The sequence below is a fragment of the Labeo rohita genome, chromosome 6 (assembly GCF_022985175.1).
Source record: "Labeo rohita strain BAU-BD-2019 chromosome 6, IGBB_LRoh.1.0, whole genome shotgun sequence".
Taxonomy (NCBI): Eukaryota; Metazoa; Chordata; class Actinopteri; order Cypriniformes; family Cyprinidae; genus Labeo; species Labeo rohita.
Window position 1 is genome coordinate 31,514,811 of NC_066874.1, and position 15,032 is coordinate 31,529,842.

Consider the following 15,032-nt stretch of genomic DNA (forward strand, 5'->3'; position numbering starts at 1 on the left):
TGTTAAGACCTCTGGTTTACAAGTTAAGGCTTTACAAAAACTACTGTCGAATGGAGATATTTCATTTTAAACTCTATAAATCACATTCTTTTATAACATCAGGAATTTATTTGGAGTTTAAAAGCAATTCAATTCATTTTAAAATATCAGCAATAACATCATGCTGATATAAACAGGAGAAATGTCAGAAAATAAAACCTTGATGATTTATTGTTTTGCCCACTAAATCCAAGGTGTCTATTTACAATAAACAGACTGAAAAAGATGAAACAGGAATCATATGTAGTTCTTCAGACAGTGATTTAACATTGAAGTTATGTATTAAATTGATGTATATTAATATATATCGTCTATATTAATATACAACGCTAATCATTGCTCAAAAAGGTTTTTCTAAATCACGTTTTATTTTTTAACCCATCAACACCTTTAAAATGGCACTAAATTCTTGAGGATCTCAGACATTCAGCGCTTAAAACCGAGTATCTATTGCTACATGGATGCAGAAGTTTCTAATGTAATGCAGAGACAATCTGGCTTTACTCCCTGTAACAAATAAAGTGAGCAAAAATTCATTTAGTTATTGCTTTTTAAGACAATGAACACTTAGGTATTCAAAAAGAATGTGGCAGTGCTTTATATGGCCTTAACAACATGATCATGTTGAGGGTGTTTGAGGTACGTTTTTCAGCGTTAATTGAAATAATCACTCCTGAACGTCTCAAAGAGGAATATATCTTTAAAAAATCTGTTTGTCTAGTGGTAACTAGTGTTTTTTCTATTTTCACAAATAGTCGTATTTGTAAAATTCTTGGCTATGCAGAATGCTGTTTTCTTCCCGTTCTGTGCTAGCGTGTAGAAATGTTTTGCTTTTCGTCATTTCAGGATGTATGAAAACATTTGTACTGGTATTTATTAATCCCAGACGCTGATTCTCACGTCAGGACGGCACACGGTTAGGGGTCGACCGAATATCGGTATCGGCCATTTTCAAAACCGATTTGCCGATAAAATAATTTAAAAGCATTTAAAGAAAGTTTTTTTATTACAGCCCTTGTTATTCTTAATTTTAACATTCATTTTCATTTTTACACCAGACATACAGTTGAAGTCAAAAGTTTACATACACCTTGCAGAATTTGCTAAATGTTTATTGGTTTACCAAAATAAGAGGGATCATACAAAATGCATGTTATTTTTTATTTAGTACTGACCTTAATAAGATATTTCACATAAAAGACATTTACAGTATATCATAATTAATCGTGAAAAATTACCACGTTCATAAGTTTACGTACACTTGATTCTTAATACTGTGTTGTTACCTGACACAGCTGTTCTTTTTTGTTTAGTGATATTTGTTCATGAGTCCCTTGTTTTGTCCTGAACAGTTAAACTGCAGAAAAATCCTTCAGGTCCCACAAATTCTTTGATTTTTCAGCCTTTTTGTATGTATGATTTTGACTGTATGATGAGATCCATCTTTTTACCCCTGAGGACAACTGAGGGACTCATATGCAACTATTACAGAAGGTTCAAACGCTCACCGATGCTCCTGAAGGAAACACAATGCATTAAGAGCCAGGGGGTGAAAACTTTTGGAATTTGAAGATCAGGGTTAATTTAACTTATGTCTTCTGGGAAACATGTAAGTATCTTCTGTAGCTTCTTAAGAGCAGTAATAAATGAAAAAAATATGATATTTAGGCAAAATAAGAAAAATGTAGAATCTTCATCCTGTTTAAAAGTTTTCACCCCCTGGCTCTTAATGCTTTGTGTTTCCTTCTGGAGCATCAGTGAGTGTTTGAACCTTCTGTAATAGTTGCATATGAGTCCCTCAGTTGACCTCAGTGTGAAAAGATGGATCTCAAAATCATAGTCATTGTTGAAAAAAGGGGTAAAATGCACAAAAATGCTGAAAACCAAAGAATTGAACAACTACCACTAAACAAAAAAAAAAAAAAAAACACAGCTGTGGATCATTCAGGTAACAAAACAGTATTAAGAATCAAGTGTATGTAAACTTTTAAACAGGGTCGATTTTAAAAATTCAACTATTATTTTCTCTTATGGACCATATCTAATCTGAAATGTATCTGAAATATCTTATTAAGGTCAGTACTAAATAAAAAATAACGTGCATTTTGTATGATCCCTCTTATTTTGGTAAAATAATTAACATTTTGCTGATTCTGCAAGGTGTATGTAAAGTTTTGACTTATCTGTATCGGTTAAAAATATCGGTTATCGGTTTACTTGATCTGTAATAATCGGTATCGGCACTGAAAAGCACATATCGGTCGACCCCTAGTAACAGTATTCGTTTGTTCGTCCGCTGCTACATGTTTGCTCGACCGCCAGCCAAAACGTTCTGTAATCCCATATCAATCGATTCCATGCAAAATCTCATTAGATGGTGGCAAACTAAGATGCCTTTCATGCGTATGCTACTATCTAATGCTACAACCTTATCATTGCTACTAAAGTTTCTGCATCCCGAAGTCACAAATAATATCATAATGTAAAGAAGAAAATGACCTTTGGCTTATGCCAAACTAGAAGTTGCTTATAAGAAAGACATTTAAGATTATAAAGTGCAAAACTAAATTATCTTTTAATATTACAGACTTAAATATTGGCCATGGCGACTCATTTGACCAATATTTGACAATTTTTTTTTTGATTTACACAAGTGGTCATTCTGCCTGCTGGCTGTTTTTTCAATATTTCATTTAAATGTATATTCATTAATTTTATGTACAAGTCATTTGTTATCATAAATTTGTATTATATATGTCTGTTTATATCACTCTGCTCTCTACACATTGGTTTCTACCATTAAAAACCTCATCTGTGTATCATTTACTCACATTTATGTCATAATCTGTTTTACATCAGCATCTTGCATCGTTTTTTTTTCCATACACTGTTAGTGGGGAAAACGTAAAATGACATTAAAAATTCCTCATCTGGAATTTGTCATAGTTTGGGAAAACTAGTCTTTTAAAATATGTTTCTGCTTAGATTATTGATTCATAAAGCTTGTCGTCACTGAATATAGACACTAGCCACAAATAAAGCCACTTGCTGGCAGCATTGGCACTGTTCAGTAATGAGAAAGACGAAACGGAAGAGACACGAACAGAAAAAGATCCGTGTGCGAACGAAATCGTGAACTACAAACATCGACTCTTTTCAAAACTACACATATTGAATCTTTTTAAGACATATATCTATTCCTGTATTGTTAATTACACCAGAAAATGAATGCAAACCCGCACTTTTATTACCGATACATTCTTCTTTCTATTGTACGTCATATTGCACGAACCCATCCGCTTCATCCGATCCGTCGCAGCATCCAACGTGATGACTGCACAAACGTTGGTTCTAAATCGAGGACGTTTCCTCATACAAGCTAATGTGTTGAAAGCTAAATAAAGCCCAGACGTCTTGTCTGCGTTCTTTGTCTCAGAGGCTGAAAAAGAGCATTTCCTCAATTCTGGAATATTGCAGAAAGGTCTTTTGTTCTGAAGAAATTCTAGAACATTCCAGAGGGTTCCGGTGCAGCAGTCATGCACAACCAGCGCTCTTAGGATCGGGGGGCTGTGAGAGCCCTTCCAGAGAAAAATAAATCTAGTGGAGTTGTATGTCTTATGAGCGTTCACAGCACGGCCCCACGGTGCTCTCCAGAGAGAGCTGCGACGAGTGGCGGATCAGCGGCGCCATCGTGGGATCCACCATGGAAGAGGTGGGGAAAAGCTTGTACCAGCCAATCACCATGTTTGTCAAATCCAGCTCCTCCAAAAGGATGCGGGCCACGCCCATGAAGCATTTACGATCCATCCGGCCGTAGTTTCCCCAAACGATGACCTGTTCATGAAAAATGGAATTATTATTTCTATGAAATAACCAAAAGTACTTTTGACTATAGTATTTTACATTTTTAACCAGAATTCGTTTTAGAATTCTCAGTTTTAATATTTCTTTTGCCATGATTTGCCATTATTTTGGGTAAATCTCAGAATGGAATTTGAAATGTATATAGTCCTCCTAATTCATAAATTGAAATTTTAAATTGTCTATTTTAAATGTATCATAATTCATAATGATTTTTTTGTTAGTTCCATTAATCTGGATAAATCTAACAATTTGAAATTAATATATTCCTTGTAATTCCTAGATTAGTAATTCTCAATTTTGAATTTACCATAATTCATAATGTTTGTGTTAATAACATTAATCTGGGTGAATCACACAATTTGAAATGCATATAATCCTTGTAATAAATTAATTTATAATTCAGCATTTTGAACTGATCATAATTCATAATCTCAATTTTCAAATTATTAGGGTTTTTTAAAAAACAATAATTTTACAATGACCTGTTCATAAAAATGGAAATGTTAACAATGGAAATTGTTAATATGGAATAATGAAAAGTACTTTTGATTATACTAGTTTACATTTTTATATCATCTATATAATATATATAATCCTCATAATTATTTTCAGAATTCTCGATTTTGATCAATTTTTTCCCTAACGATTTTTTTCGTTAATTCCATTATTTTGGGTAAATCTCAGAATGGAATTTGAAATGTATATGATCCTTCTAATTTTTAAATTCAAAATTGTCCATTTTAAATGTATCATAATTCATAATGTTTTTCGCTAGTTCCATTAATCTGCATAAATCTCACAACTTGAAATGCATATATTACTTGTAATTCCTAAATTCATAATTCTCAATTTTGAATTTACCATAATTCATAATGTTCTCTGTTAATTCCTTTAATCTGGGTGAATCACACACAGTGCATCTAATCCTTGAATTTAATTCATTCATAATTCAATATTTTGAACTGATCATAATTCATAATGTTGCTGGCATCCTCATAATTCATAAAGTCATAATTCTTAATTTTTAATTTACAGTAATTCATTTTTTTTTTAAGTTTCATTATTCTGGATGAATTTCCTGTCTAGATAACCCCAAAATAAAAAAAAAAAATAAAAAAAAAAAAAACTTATTTTAGGAGCATTAAGGGAGCTTTTTTTGGTGAAAAATCCTGCTTTGAATCCAGCACAATAAATTCTTTCATGATGCATCATTCTTTTTACAATTTAAATAGTATATCATAATTTTGTCTGCATTAGAGTAATGGAAATGTAATGTTTTTGCATTACAGTCTTGAGAAATGTGCTTTATTGTCATGAAAATAATGTTACAATGCAAAAGGTCTTTAAAATAAACTACATTTGCTTTAAGCAAAACAAATTTCTCATTTCTTCCTTTTTTTGATGTAATATGATGCGGACATGTTCTTGACAGGTTTTGTGTGATTCATCCGTCATTTACAGCACGAACTGCATAACTTAAATTTCCAAATGATAATGAAAGTGTGAAAATTTTGAAGAATAATTTAGTACAAATCAATCTGAAAGTTCCCTTAGAATGATTACACAATAATGACGGATGTTTGGATGGAGGGACACCGTGCATCAGCGAATAAACACATGCAAATGATGTTTTTCCCTCCACCCGACGTTCCTGAACATCCTGCAGTCTGTTCTAACCTTTAATGTTTGTTGTGACAGGCTTTCATAAATGTTATTCTTAGAAAAATGTATAATTCGGAGAGATATGTAATGTTTCCCCCATTCCTTTGCCGGTGCTAAAAATAAAGCGCTCGCTGCATTGCTGTTTCTCCGCCAGTTCTCTCTGCAGTCGAACTAAATGATGGAGGGCATATGCATAAGAAATGATCATTCACTGACATCACCTCACCTACAGAGAAATTACACCAAATTGGAAAAGACGTGGACAAACTTTGCTGTGAATTAGAGCCTATTTTCTTTGTCATTTAAATAACCAAACAGATGCATCTGAAGTGCTTGACATCCAGATGTTAAATGCATCAAGAAATTCAAATATTCTTGAGTTAGTTTGCTAGTTTGATGCAGTTTTATAAAGAAAGCAACAGTTTCTTTTGCATGATGGACAATAAAATTTAAGGCATTTCTAACAACCAAATAAGTCAAAAAAAAAAAAAAAAAAAAGAGAGAGAAACCACCCATGCAAATGCACAGCAATGATGGACCGTAGCATAATTGCAGCGAGTTTTGCACAAGTGCCTTCATTTTCTTCAGAAAAAGTAAAAATCGTGTTTACCTGTACAACCTTTCCCTGCGGGCTCTCTGAAAACACAAGGACTTGATTGTAAAGGGGATCTAATGATTTCCGAACAGACTTCGTCTTCTTTTTGGCAATGCAGATGCCGTTTTCCAGAAGGTAGACTTTAATGTAGGCCGCTGAAAGGGAAGAAGGAAACAAAAAACATATAATAATCTCTCTTTTTTCAAAACACACACGAATGCTTGCTTTTGGATAATGAATGCTCAGATAAGAAGAGGGGAACAATCTAAGAGAAACTTGTGTATTTGAGAACCAATCTATAAACATTCGCAGTCAGTTTTGTCCTCTGGCTAAATGAATCTAATCGCTCTGTCAGGCTCATCCCTCTGTCTGATGAAGAATCACCTGGAGGGCCCTTAGATCCAGGCTTCATGATGAGTCCTCGAGCCTGAATGATCTCCACCTCCAGCTGTCCGTTCCTCTCCATCAGACCGATCTCAACATCTCCTGCAGACATCAATACACACGGTAATGAGCGTCAAGTGACGTGTAGGTGAGTGACATTATTTCTTTCTTTTTTAATAGCACTGTGTTGGTAATATTTTGGAAATAAGGTTCCCTTTGTTAACATTAGATAATTACATTAGTTAACATGAACTAACAATGAAAAATATATTTACTAATACATTATTGAAATCAAATGTTGTATCTGTTTATTATTTAATGGACATGCGATAACATGAACTAAATTAACAGTTGGGTCCCACATTACAATAAGGTTCATTAGTTAACATGAACTAAAAATGAACAATACTACAACATTTATTAATCTTATGTTCAAAAAAAAAAAAAGAAATGTAGGGAAAAAACCTAAAAAATTTAATTGGTCCCTACTTGCAGTCTCCATTTCTTAAAATTAAATTCTGCACAATATGTTGTTTCATAAACCTATAAAATAAAATTAAAAAATGTTTTTTTTTTTTTTTTTTTTTTTTGTTAAATGTTTAATAAATTGCTGTTAAATTGTGTAAGTTTCATGATTTCCATTAATTAGACATGCTTTTTGTTTAATATTGTTTAATATTTTTATTTAACTATTAAAACAGAGTCTAGAAAAAATTAAATGGAAAAAATTACTTAATTAATGAAAAAATAAAACGAAATTTGGGAAAAAATAAAACACATTTCATAGGCTCCTACTTTCAGTGTCCATTTCTTTTAAATTAAATTCTGCACAATATGTTGTTTCATTAACCTATTTTTCATATTTTGCTTCTGTAATTATATCATTGATTCAGGTTTTTGAAAATTATTTTTCATTATCATTTTTGAAAGCATCAAAATAGAAACATATCTATTTTCATGCATACCAACTCTCAATATTTTGTCATACAAACTGACAAGCAGCTCTAACAATTACCAACCAGTTATTGTGCATATAAAAGGATGTCAGTTTCTGCCAAATCTCCATCATTTTAGTTACACATACATATCTAAAAATATAATGCATGATTTTCATTATCATTTACAACAAAATACAAACATCATTTAGTCTGTTCACTTGCACTACATTAAGAGACAGCATCAGTTGTCTGATGTATATACTGTAAGTGCACTCACCCATTGAAGTTGTAGCTAATGTCTGTCTGCCCACGAACTGAGCAGGTCCCATCCCATCCAGAAAGTCACTAAACTGGGCGTCTGATGCCAAACACATTCCACTGTAGTTCAGACTAAAGGGAAGAAAACAGGCAGTGTTACTGTGAAAATTTGCATTCGTCTTATTCATACAGTTTGAGTGCTGTTTTCTGTCCACCACATTTTTATTTGCTGGACACAATATATACAGTGCCATATTAAAATATTGTTTTCGAGTATGTATTTCATTGTTTTGAGTACTGCCGGTCTGAACTAAGCATGTGGGTGTTGCTTGTGATGGCTTTGAAGAGTCACATTAGATGAGCACGTATGACAGATTTTATGATGGTTTCTTTTATTCCGCGATGGCTGGACTGATAACGGCACGGCTCTGTGATGAGACGGGATCGATGGGCGGAAAGCACTTCTCTTTTATGTAATGAAGATAGACAGCTTTAAGCCTGACAGTGAAGCTCAGCTTTGATAGTGCCGAGTGCTCCGCTGGAGCGAAGCCAACGCACACACACACATAAGCACACTGCTTTCCTGCTCCTATAGGCAGATTTGAGACATATCCGGCCGAAAAATTCATTACTTCAGTATATGTTTGTAGGAGATGAACCGCATGCTCCGTATTCACCCTCATGACCTATTCAAATAGGACGTCTGGCCTTCATCTAATAGCACAACAGTGACTGCCCACTTTTTCATCAGCGTACCGGAAATATTTTTCAGAGTAATTTTCTCCTAAAACATCTTCGATACAGAATTCTAAGCTTTAAACTAAACTAACATAACATTATAAACAATATTTAAAGCAAAAACACAAAGGTAGCCTACATGACTAATGTATTCTTTATGTATTTTATGATCGAATAAACTATTAAGAACCACTGATTTTAATGTATACCATTGATTGTAATATATACTGTCAAAGTATTACATATTAGCCTATAAAATATATTTTTACAGTATATATATAAAATTACTTTTACAATACTATATATCACTTAAGCATTCATAATTATATTAATATGTTATATATAAGCTTACATTTTGTATAATCATTTTGAAGCTCCAATACTAATCACAATATTGTGAGTTATATATAACGTAAAGCAAAAAGACAGAAAATAAAAAAAAAAATGTGTGCTTGATGTATTTTATGACTGAGTGATTAAAATAAACAACTCTTTACTTAAGAACCAAAATTAAGAGTACCAATTTTAATAAAACCAAATGAGTATTAATTTTAATTAGTATTAAGTATATATATTAATATATTAATAATTATATATATACATATATAGTATTATATATTTTGAAGCTTACATACTAATCACAATATTATTAATAAAACTCTTTAAAACAAAAAGGCTGCAAAATATATTTTCAAATGTGTATCATTTGATTTTAATAGTATAATGCATTTTAAGTATTCCTAATTAATTATATTAATCTATGCCATTATATTATAAACTAAACTATTCAAAGTATATATTATAATTTATATCATTTTATTTTAATAGTATAATGCATGTTTAAGTATTCCTAATTAATTATATTAATCTGTGCCATTATATTATATTATATTTTGAAGTTTAAATGCTAATCACAATATTATAAACTAAACTATTTAAAGCAAATAGACTGCAAAATATACTTTTAAATTATATATTATAATGTATACAAGTTTATGTTCATAGTATAATGCATTTTTAAATACTAATTAATTACATTAATCTATTATATTATATTACATTACATTATATATTTTGAAGCTTAAATACTAATCACAATATTATAAACTAAACTGTTTAAAGAAAAAAAGACTCCAAAATATAATTTCACGTTAAATATAATATATTTTAATAGTATAAGGCATGTTTAAGTATTCCTACTTAATTATATTCATCTATGCCGTTATATTATATTATATTAAAGCTTAAATGCTAATCCCAATATTATGATCTAAACTATTTAAAGCAAATAGACTGCAAAATATACTTTTGAAATATATATTATAATGTATATTATAATGAATATAATGCATTTTTATTATATTATCCATTTACTAGCTTGTCTCACTTATGATGCAATGCTCCATTAGCAACCTCTTATTTTTCTTTTTATACATAATTTCTTTTGTACTCTTTAGGTAGATCTTCTTAAGGAAACTGATGTAATTTCAGCTATCTACAGAGGTGAAGAAGCCCATATTGCTTATCGTGAGCAATTTCACTTTTTTTCAGCAAACAGAAGGCAGTCACTTGTGCTCGGATGAGATTAATTAGGTCTAATTTTTTTTTGTAACAAGAGATTTATTTTAGATACAGAAACAGATGGTGGTGGAAAAAAGTGTGTTTCTGCAAGCAAAAAAGGGGGCCAAAGAGGGCAAACGGGTGCTTGTTTGAGCCAGCGTAACCATCCAGACATAAGGTATTTTTACATCATGTGTGAAGATGCAGTGCATAAAAGTTCAAATGAGGCTTGTTGTATAAGAAATGCTACTCATTTTAACTTCTTTACTTCCGAGCTATTTGTAGGTTGATTACCCCGAAAAAAAGTTTAATTTGAGCATTCCTACACATCAACATTGGCTCAACCAATGGTGTGAGTTTGGGGCGGGATTATCTGTTTCGACTGACCAATGTCAGATGGTGTGAATGCTCAAGAAACCTGTTTGAAAATAGTCATTATTTTTGCATTCCTGCTTTATTAATACATTTTTAAAATGCATATTTATTTTAAAAAGCTACCCTTGACTGTCCGTTCTCCTAGTATTCACCTTCAGTCCTCCTTTCAAACCCATCTCTCCTTTCTCCTTTCTCCTCTCCCGTTCCTCTGTGTTTGTTCTCAATAATCCTCCACACTAATGTGGACGGATTCATAATTAATTTTCTTTCTGCGGTCTGACCTCGATTCTCTCCAGCGCTCCTCCACCCGTTCCCCGTTCTGTCTCTTTCGCTTGGCGTCTCCACACAGGTCTATTTTTAAAATGCTTTTGGGAGGGTCCAGACAATCCTGATGCCTAATACTCAGACTGGCCATCCCAAGAGATGCCATTTTCATCGCCTTCTCGTTCTTTTGCTCGTTTTTCACTCCGTCCTGTCTCTTTGTCCCACGTCAATATCTAGTTCATCATTTAGTCTCTCATCTGGTGTCTCTATCCGCTTGTCTCTCTGTTCTTCAAGGAACAGTCATTATTTTCTCCCAAGATGTCATTCTGAAGCCTTTTGGAACACAAACGGAGAATCGTCACACAGTCCATATAACCGCATCAACACAGAAGAATCGGAAAAGAGCTTCATATAACTTATTTCCAAGCCTTTTCCATTTTTTTCAGCTAAAATCGGAACAAATCATTTTCTTGATGTGCAAAACTGCATAGGATATTAAGACATTTTTTCTCATGATTTGAATAACAATGTTGAAAAGCAGACTTAATATTTTATGCAGTGCTGCATCTTTAATAAATTTAGCTTGTTTTGAATATTTCTAGACGTCAATATATACACTACGGTCTAATACTTTTATATAGAAAGGGTGCATTAAAAGTCATTTATAATGTTAAAAAAGATTTATATTTCAAATAAATGCTTTTTAAAAAACATTTTTCATAGTAATCCTGAAAAAAAATGTTTAAGCATTAAAATAGAAAAAGGGTATTTTAAATTGCGATAACACTTCATTATAGTAATAATATTATAGTTTTTATTGTAGTTTTTACATGTTTTGATAGTTTCGATATACTACATATATGTCCACACTATATATTTTTATATTTTTTATTTTTATTATTTTTTTAAACCAAAACTACAGTTTCTTTTAAAGCACGAGAAAAGTCATTTATAAAATTAAAAATGTTTTATATTTCAATAAATGCTTTAAATGAATTTCTTTTAAATATTTTTCACAAAATATGTATTAAATATAATAATAAATAAATAAAAATATACATATTAAAAAAGAAAAATGTTATTTTAATATTTCAGAATAATATATTGGCATTTAATAATAATATTATAATAATATAATACACATATATTAAAATAATACAATATTATTACTGTTTTTGTTGTATTTATATATTGTAAAATATATTGTATATTTTCAAATAAATGAAGCCTTGAGACGTTCAAAAACATCTTACCGACACCAAATGTTTTAAATAAAAATGAGACAAACAAATAAATAAAAAAATACAATATTTGTTTGTCTCATTTTTATTTGAAACATTTGTTGTAAAAGCAAAATGGCTGATACTATTGTTGTCTGGTTTTATTGCTGATTTAAAATGTGTTCTTGAATCATAATCTTGACATAAGTTTTGATTTTTTTCCATTCAAGTAGACAATGAGCTGTACTTCAATGACAAATAGCTCCTGAAAGATGGCAGCCAAGTGATTTTGAAAACAACTTTCAATCTGTTCATCTCAAGAAGTTATGTCACATGACTTCAGAAGGAAATGAAGCACACAAGTCAGACGACTTTTAAGGGTTTTTTGTGTTTTTTCATCATTAGGACCAAAACTTGACAGCTGTGGTCACTATGAACGGCCATTTGTGGAACGAGCTGCGTGAAGTTCCTTCACAACATCTCCGTTTGTGTTCCCCAGAAGAATGACGGTTGGGTTTGAGTATAGATGATGACAGAATGTTCATTTTTGGACAAACTATTCCTTCCAACCTCTTCCTCTCTCTCATGTGACGTTTCATCATTCTATCTGGCAAACCGGAGAGTGATTATTAGTCACCGGCCCCTGCGTGCACTGGCGTCAGCAGCAGCCATCAGTAAACACACACGCATTACTACAAACGCTTCGCAGAGTGACAAATACACCTATCACTGCTCCACATATTACACGCCACATTCTTGATGTCACTCGAATAAACATTTGTCTGTGTTATGTGTTAATCATGGCGTCTCAGCGCACTGCTCTCAATTGCTTTATATATCACTGTCTCCGTGCTGTTCTTTTGCCGTTTTGGTATTCATTGCATGCAAACTTTTTTAAACAGATGCTCCATTCCTGCATGCAAGCACAAGAGTTATTGTTTTCTGGAAAAAGTGAAAGGTATGTAGGAAATGTTTATACGTCTGAAATAGAGTGCAGACTTATTTTTAAATGTGGCGGAGACAGTGTTATTTTAGTATCAGTGAGATACTGCCCTAGGTTGATCAATATTTTGAATTAGTTTTTATTTTTATTTTTTAAAGGTAAAGTTTTAATCATTTTGTTGTGTTTTTGTCTTTTTATTAGTTTTTGCTGTTTTTAAATGTGTCTAATTTTTATTGATTTTAATTTGAAGTTAAATAATGAAAATGAGAGATGTTGCCCCAGCATCTAGCTGAGATAAAATAAGTTTAATGGGTTTTTAAATGTTTTATTTTATTTATATATTTAATTTGAAGTAATGAAAATATTTTTTATGGTTTTAATTTTAGTTAACTATAATAACCTTAAATGAAGATGATCTGCTGTTCAATTAGATTTCTATCTTTCAGTTTAGCTAGATTTTTTTTTAATCAATTTATTGAACACAGATCTCAACATTAGAGTCATAATTTTTTTTTTTTTTTACAGAGGCCTGGGGGGTATTTCAGGACTTAAAAATGTATGAATTTCATTGCATAAAAATTCATTGACTGCATTGTTTCGTGTTTCATTTGGACACTTTTGGGTATCAAATGTCAAACCCGTGGTTATTTTTTGCAAGGACAACTGTGTGAACTTGAGGGCATTTACTTTTGCACATATTTACTTCAGTGCATTTCAATTCCTGGCAGTTTTCAAAAAAAATGAAATATGATTTTTATTCAGGACATCTAATATGATCACATTTTTGGTCCATGCACCATGAGCAGTTCTGCTTTTGGAGTTATAATTAGGGCGTTAGATTGCTGCTTTCCGTTTTCTAGGGCATTTTGACAGGTCCATTACATAAATATCACTAATGTGACCTCTTTCGTACTTCTTGCTCCCCAAATAAGCGTGTGAGTTCTGCCCATCAGAGATGCAAGATCTTTGTAAATGTAATGGAAAAAGTGCATCGGTCTTTAATGATAGACTCATTCTATTTTTGTTTTAAAACTGTAAAAGCACCTATAAAACAATTCTATGCTTATATATCTGTATAACAGCTGCAGCAAGATGATGCTACTGCGTATTTTAGGATGTATATTAATCTTTATAAGATTTGCAATTTGTTTTGGACTTAGTAGCCTATAAGTTAAATTTAAATGCAAGGTTTTGCAGGAGACAACTGTGAAGAAATAATGTTCTTATTAAGAATAATAATGATTCTTGTAATGTTCAGTTTTTTTTTTTTATTGTACTCTTCAGAATATTTTATAACTTTCTATATAATGTTTAGTCCTAATTTTTTGTAAATGTTTTAATAATGCTCCTTGTAATGCTGTGTAAATAAATAAGTATACATAAGTTCAAAGTACTGTAGAAAGAAAAACAAAAACAGTAAAATTTTCACTATTTAAAATAACTGTTTTCTATTTGAATATATTTGCAAATGTAATTTATTACTGTGATTTCAAAGCTGAATATTTAGCATCATTACTCCAGTCTTCAGTGTCACATGATCTGATTTGCTGCTCAAAAAATTATTATTATGCTGAAAACAGCTGAGTAGAATTTTTTCAGGTTTATTTGATGAATAGAAAGCTCAGAAGAACAATTCAAAGCATCCCTGCTAAATAAAAGTATTCATTTCTATATTTTTTCCCTTTCTATCTTTCTATTCATCACAGCAGAGAATCCAAAAAAAATCACTTTACTTTTTAAAATATTGATGATAATAATAAAATCATTTTTCTTAAACAGCAAATCTAGAATATTAGAATTATTTCTGAAGGATCGTTTGACAATAAAGACTGGAGTAATGATGCTGAAAATCTAGCTTTGATTACAGGAATAAATTACATTTATATTAAAATATATTCAAATAGAAAATTCAACAGTTATTTAAAAAAGTAAAAATATTTCAAATTTTTATGTTTTTGTTGTACTTGGGATCAAATAAATGCAGGCTTGGTGAGCAGAAGAGACTTCTTTAAAAACATAAAAAATCCTGGCTGGTGGTGTATATATTAATGTTTTATAACTTTTTACATAATGTTTTACACATTTAAAGTATCTAAAGGCAAAAGGCCCAACTTTATCCTGCCTAAACAGCAAGTTACAAACAATATCCAATGTAAACAGATAAAATAAATACTAGATACTGAATAAATATT

The 15,032-nt window shown here is 31.3% G+C and overlaps 1 protein-coding gene across 1 annotated transcript in view; it reads right to left on the minus strand.

Annotated features, from left to right (window-relative positions):
* Positions 1-332: 332 nt before the first annotated feature.
* rims4 (regulating synaptic membrane exocytosis 4) overlaps positions 333-15,032 on the minus strand; it is a 37,597-nt gene continuing 22,897 nt past the window's right edge. Inside the window, exons 3-6 of the mRNA XM_051112098.1 lie at positions 7,760-7,872; positions 6,545-6,646; positions 6,176-6,315; positions 333-3,873 (exon numbers count right to left, since the gene is read on the minus strand). Coding sequence (XP_050968055.1) covers positions 3,655-3,873; positions 6,176-6,315; positions 6,545-6,646; positions 7,760-7,872 — 574 coding nt within the window. The 3' untranslated portion in view covers positions 333-3,654. The remainder of the gene's footprint in view (positions 3,874-6,175; positions 6,316-6,544; positions 6,647-7,759; positions 7,873-15,032) is intronic.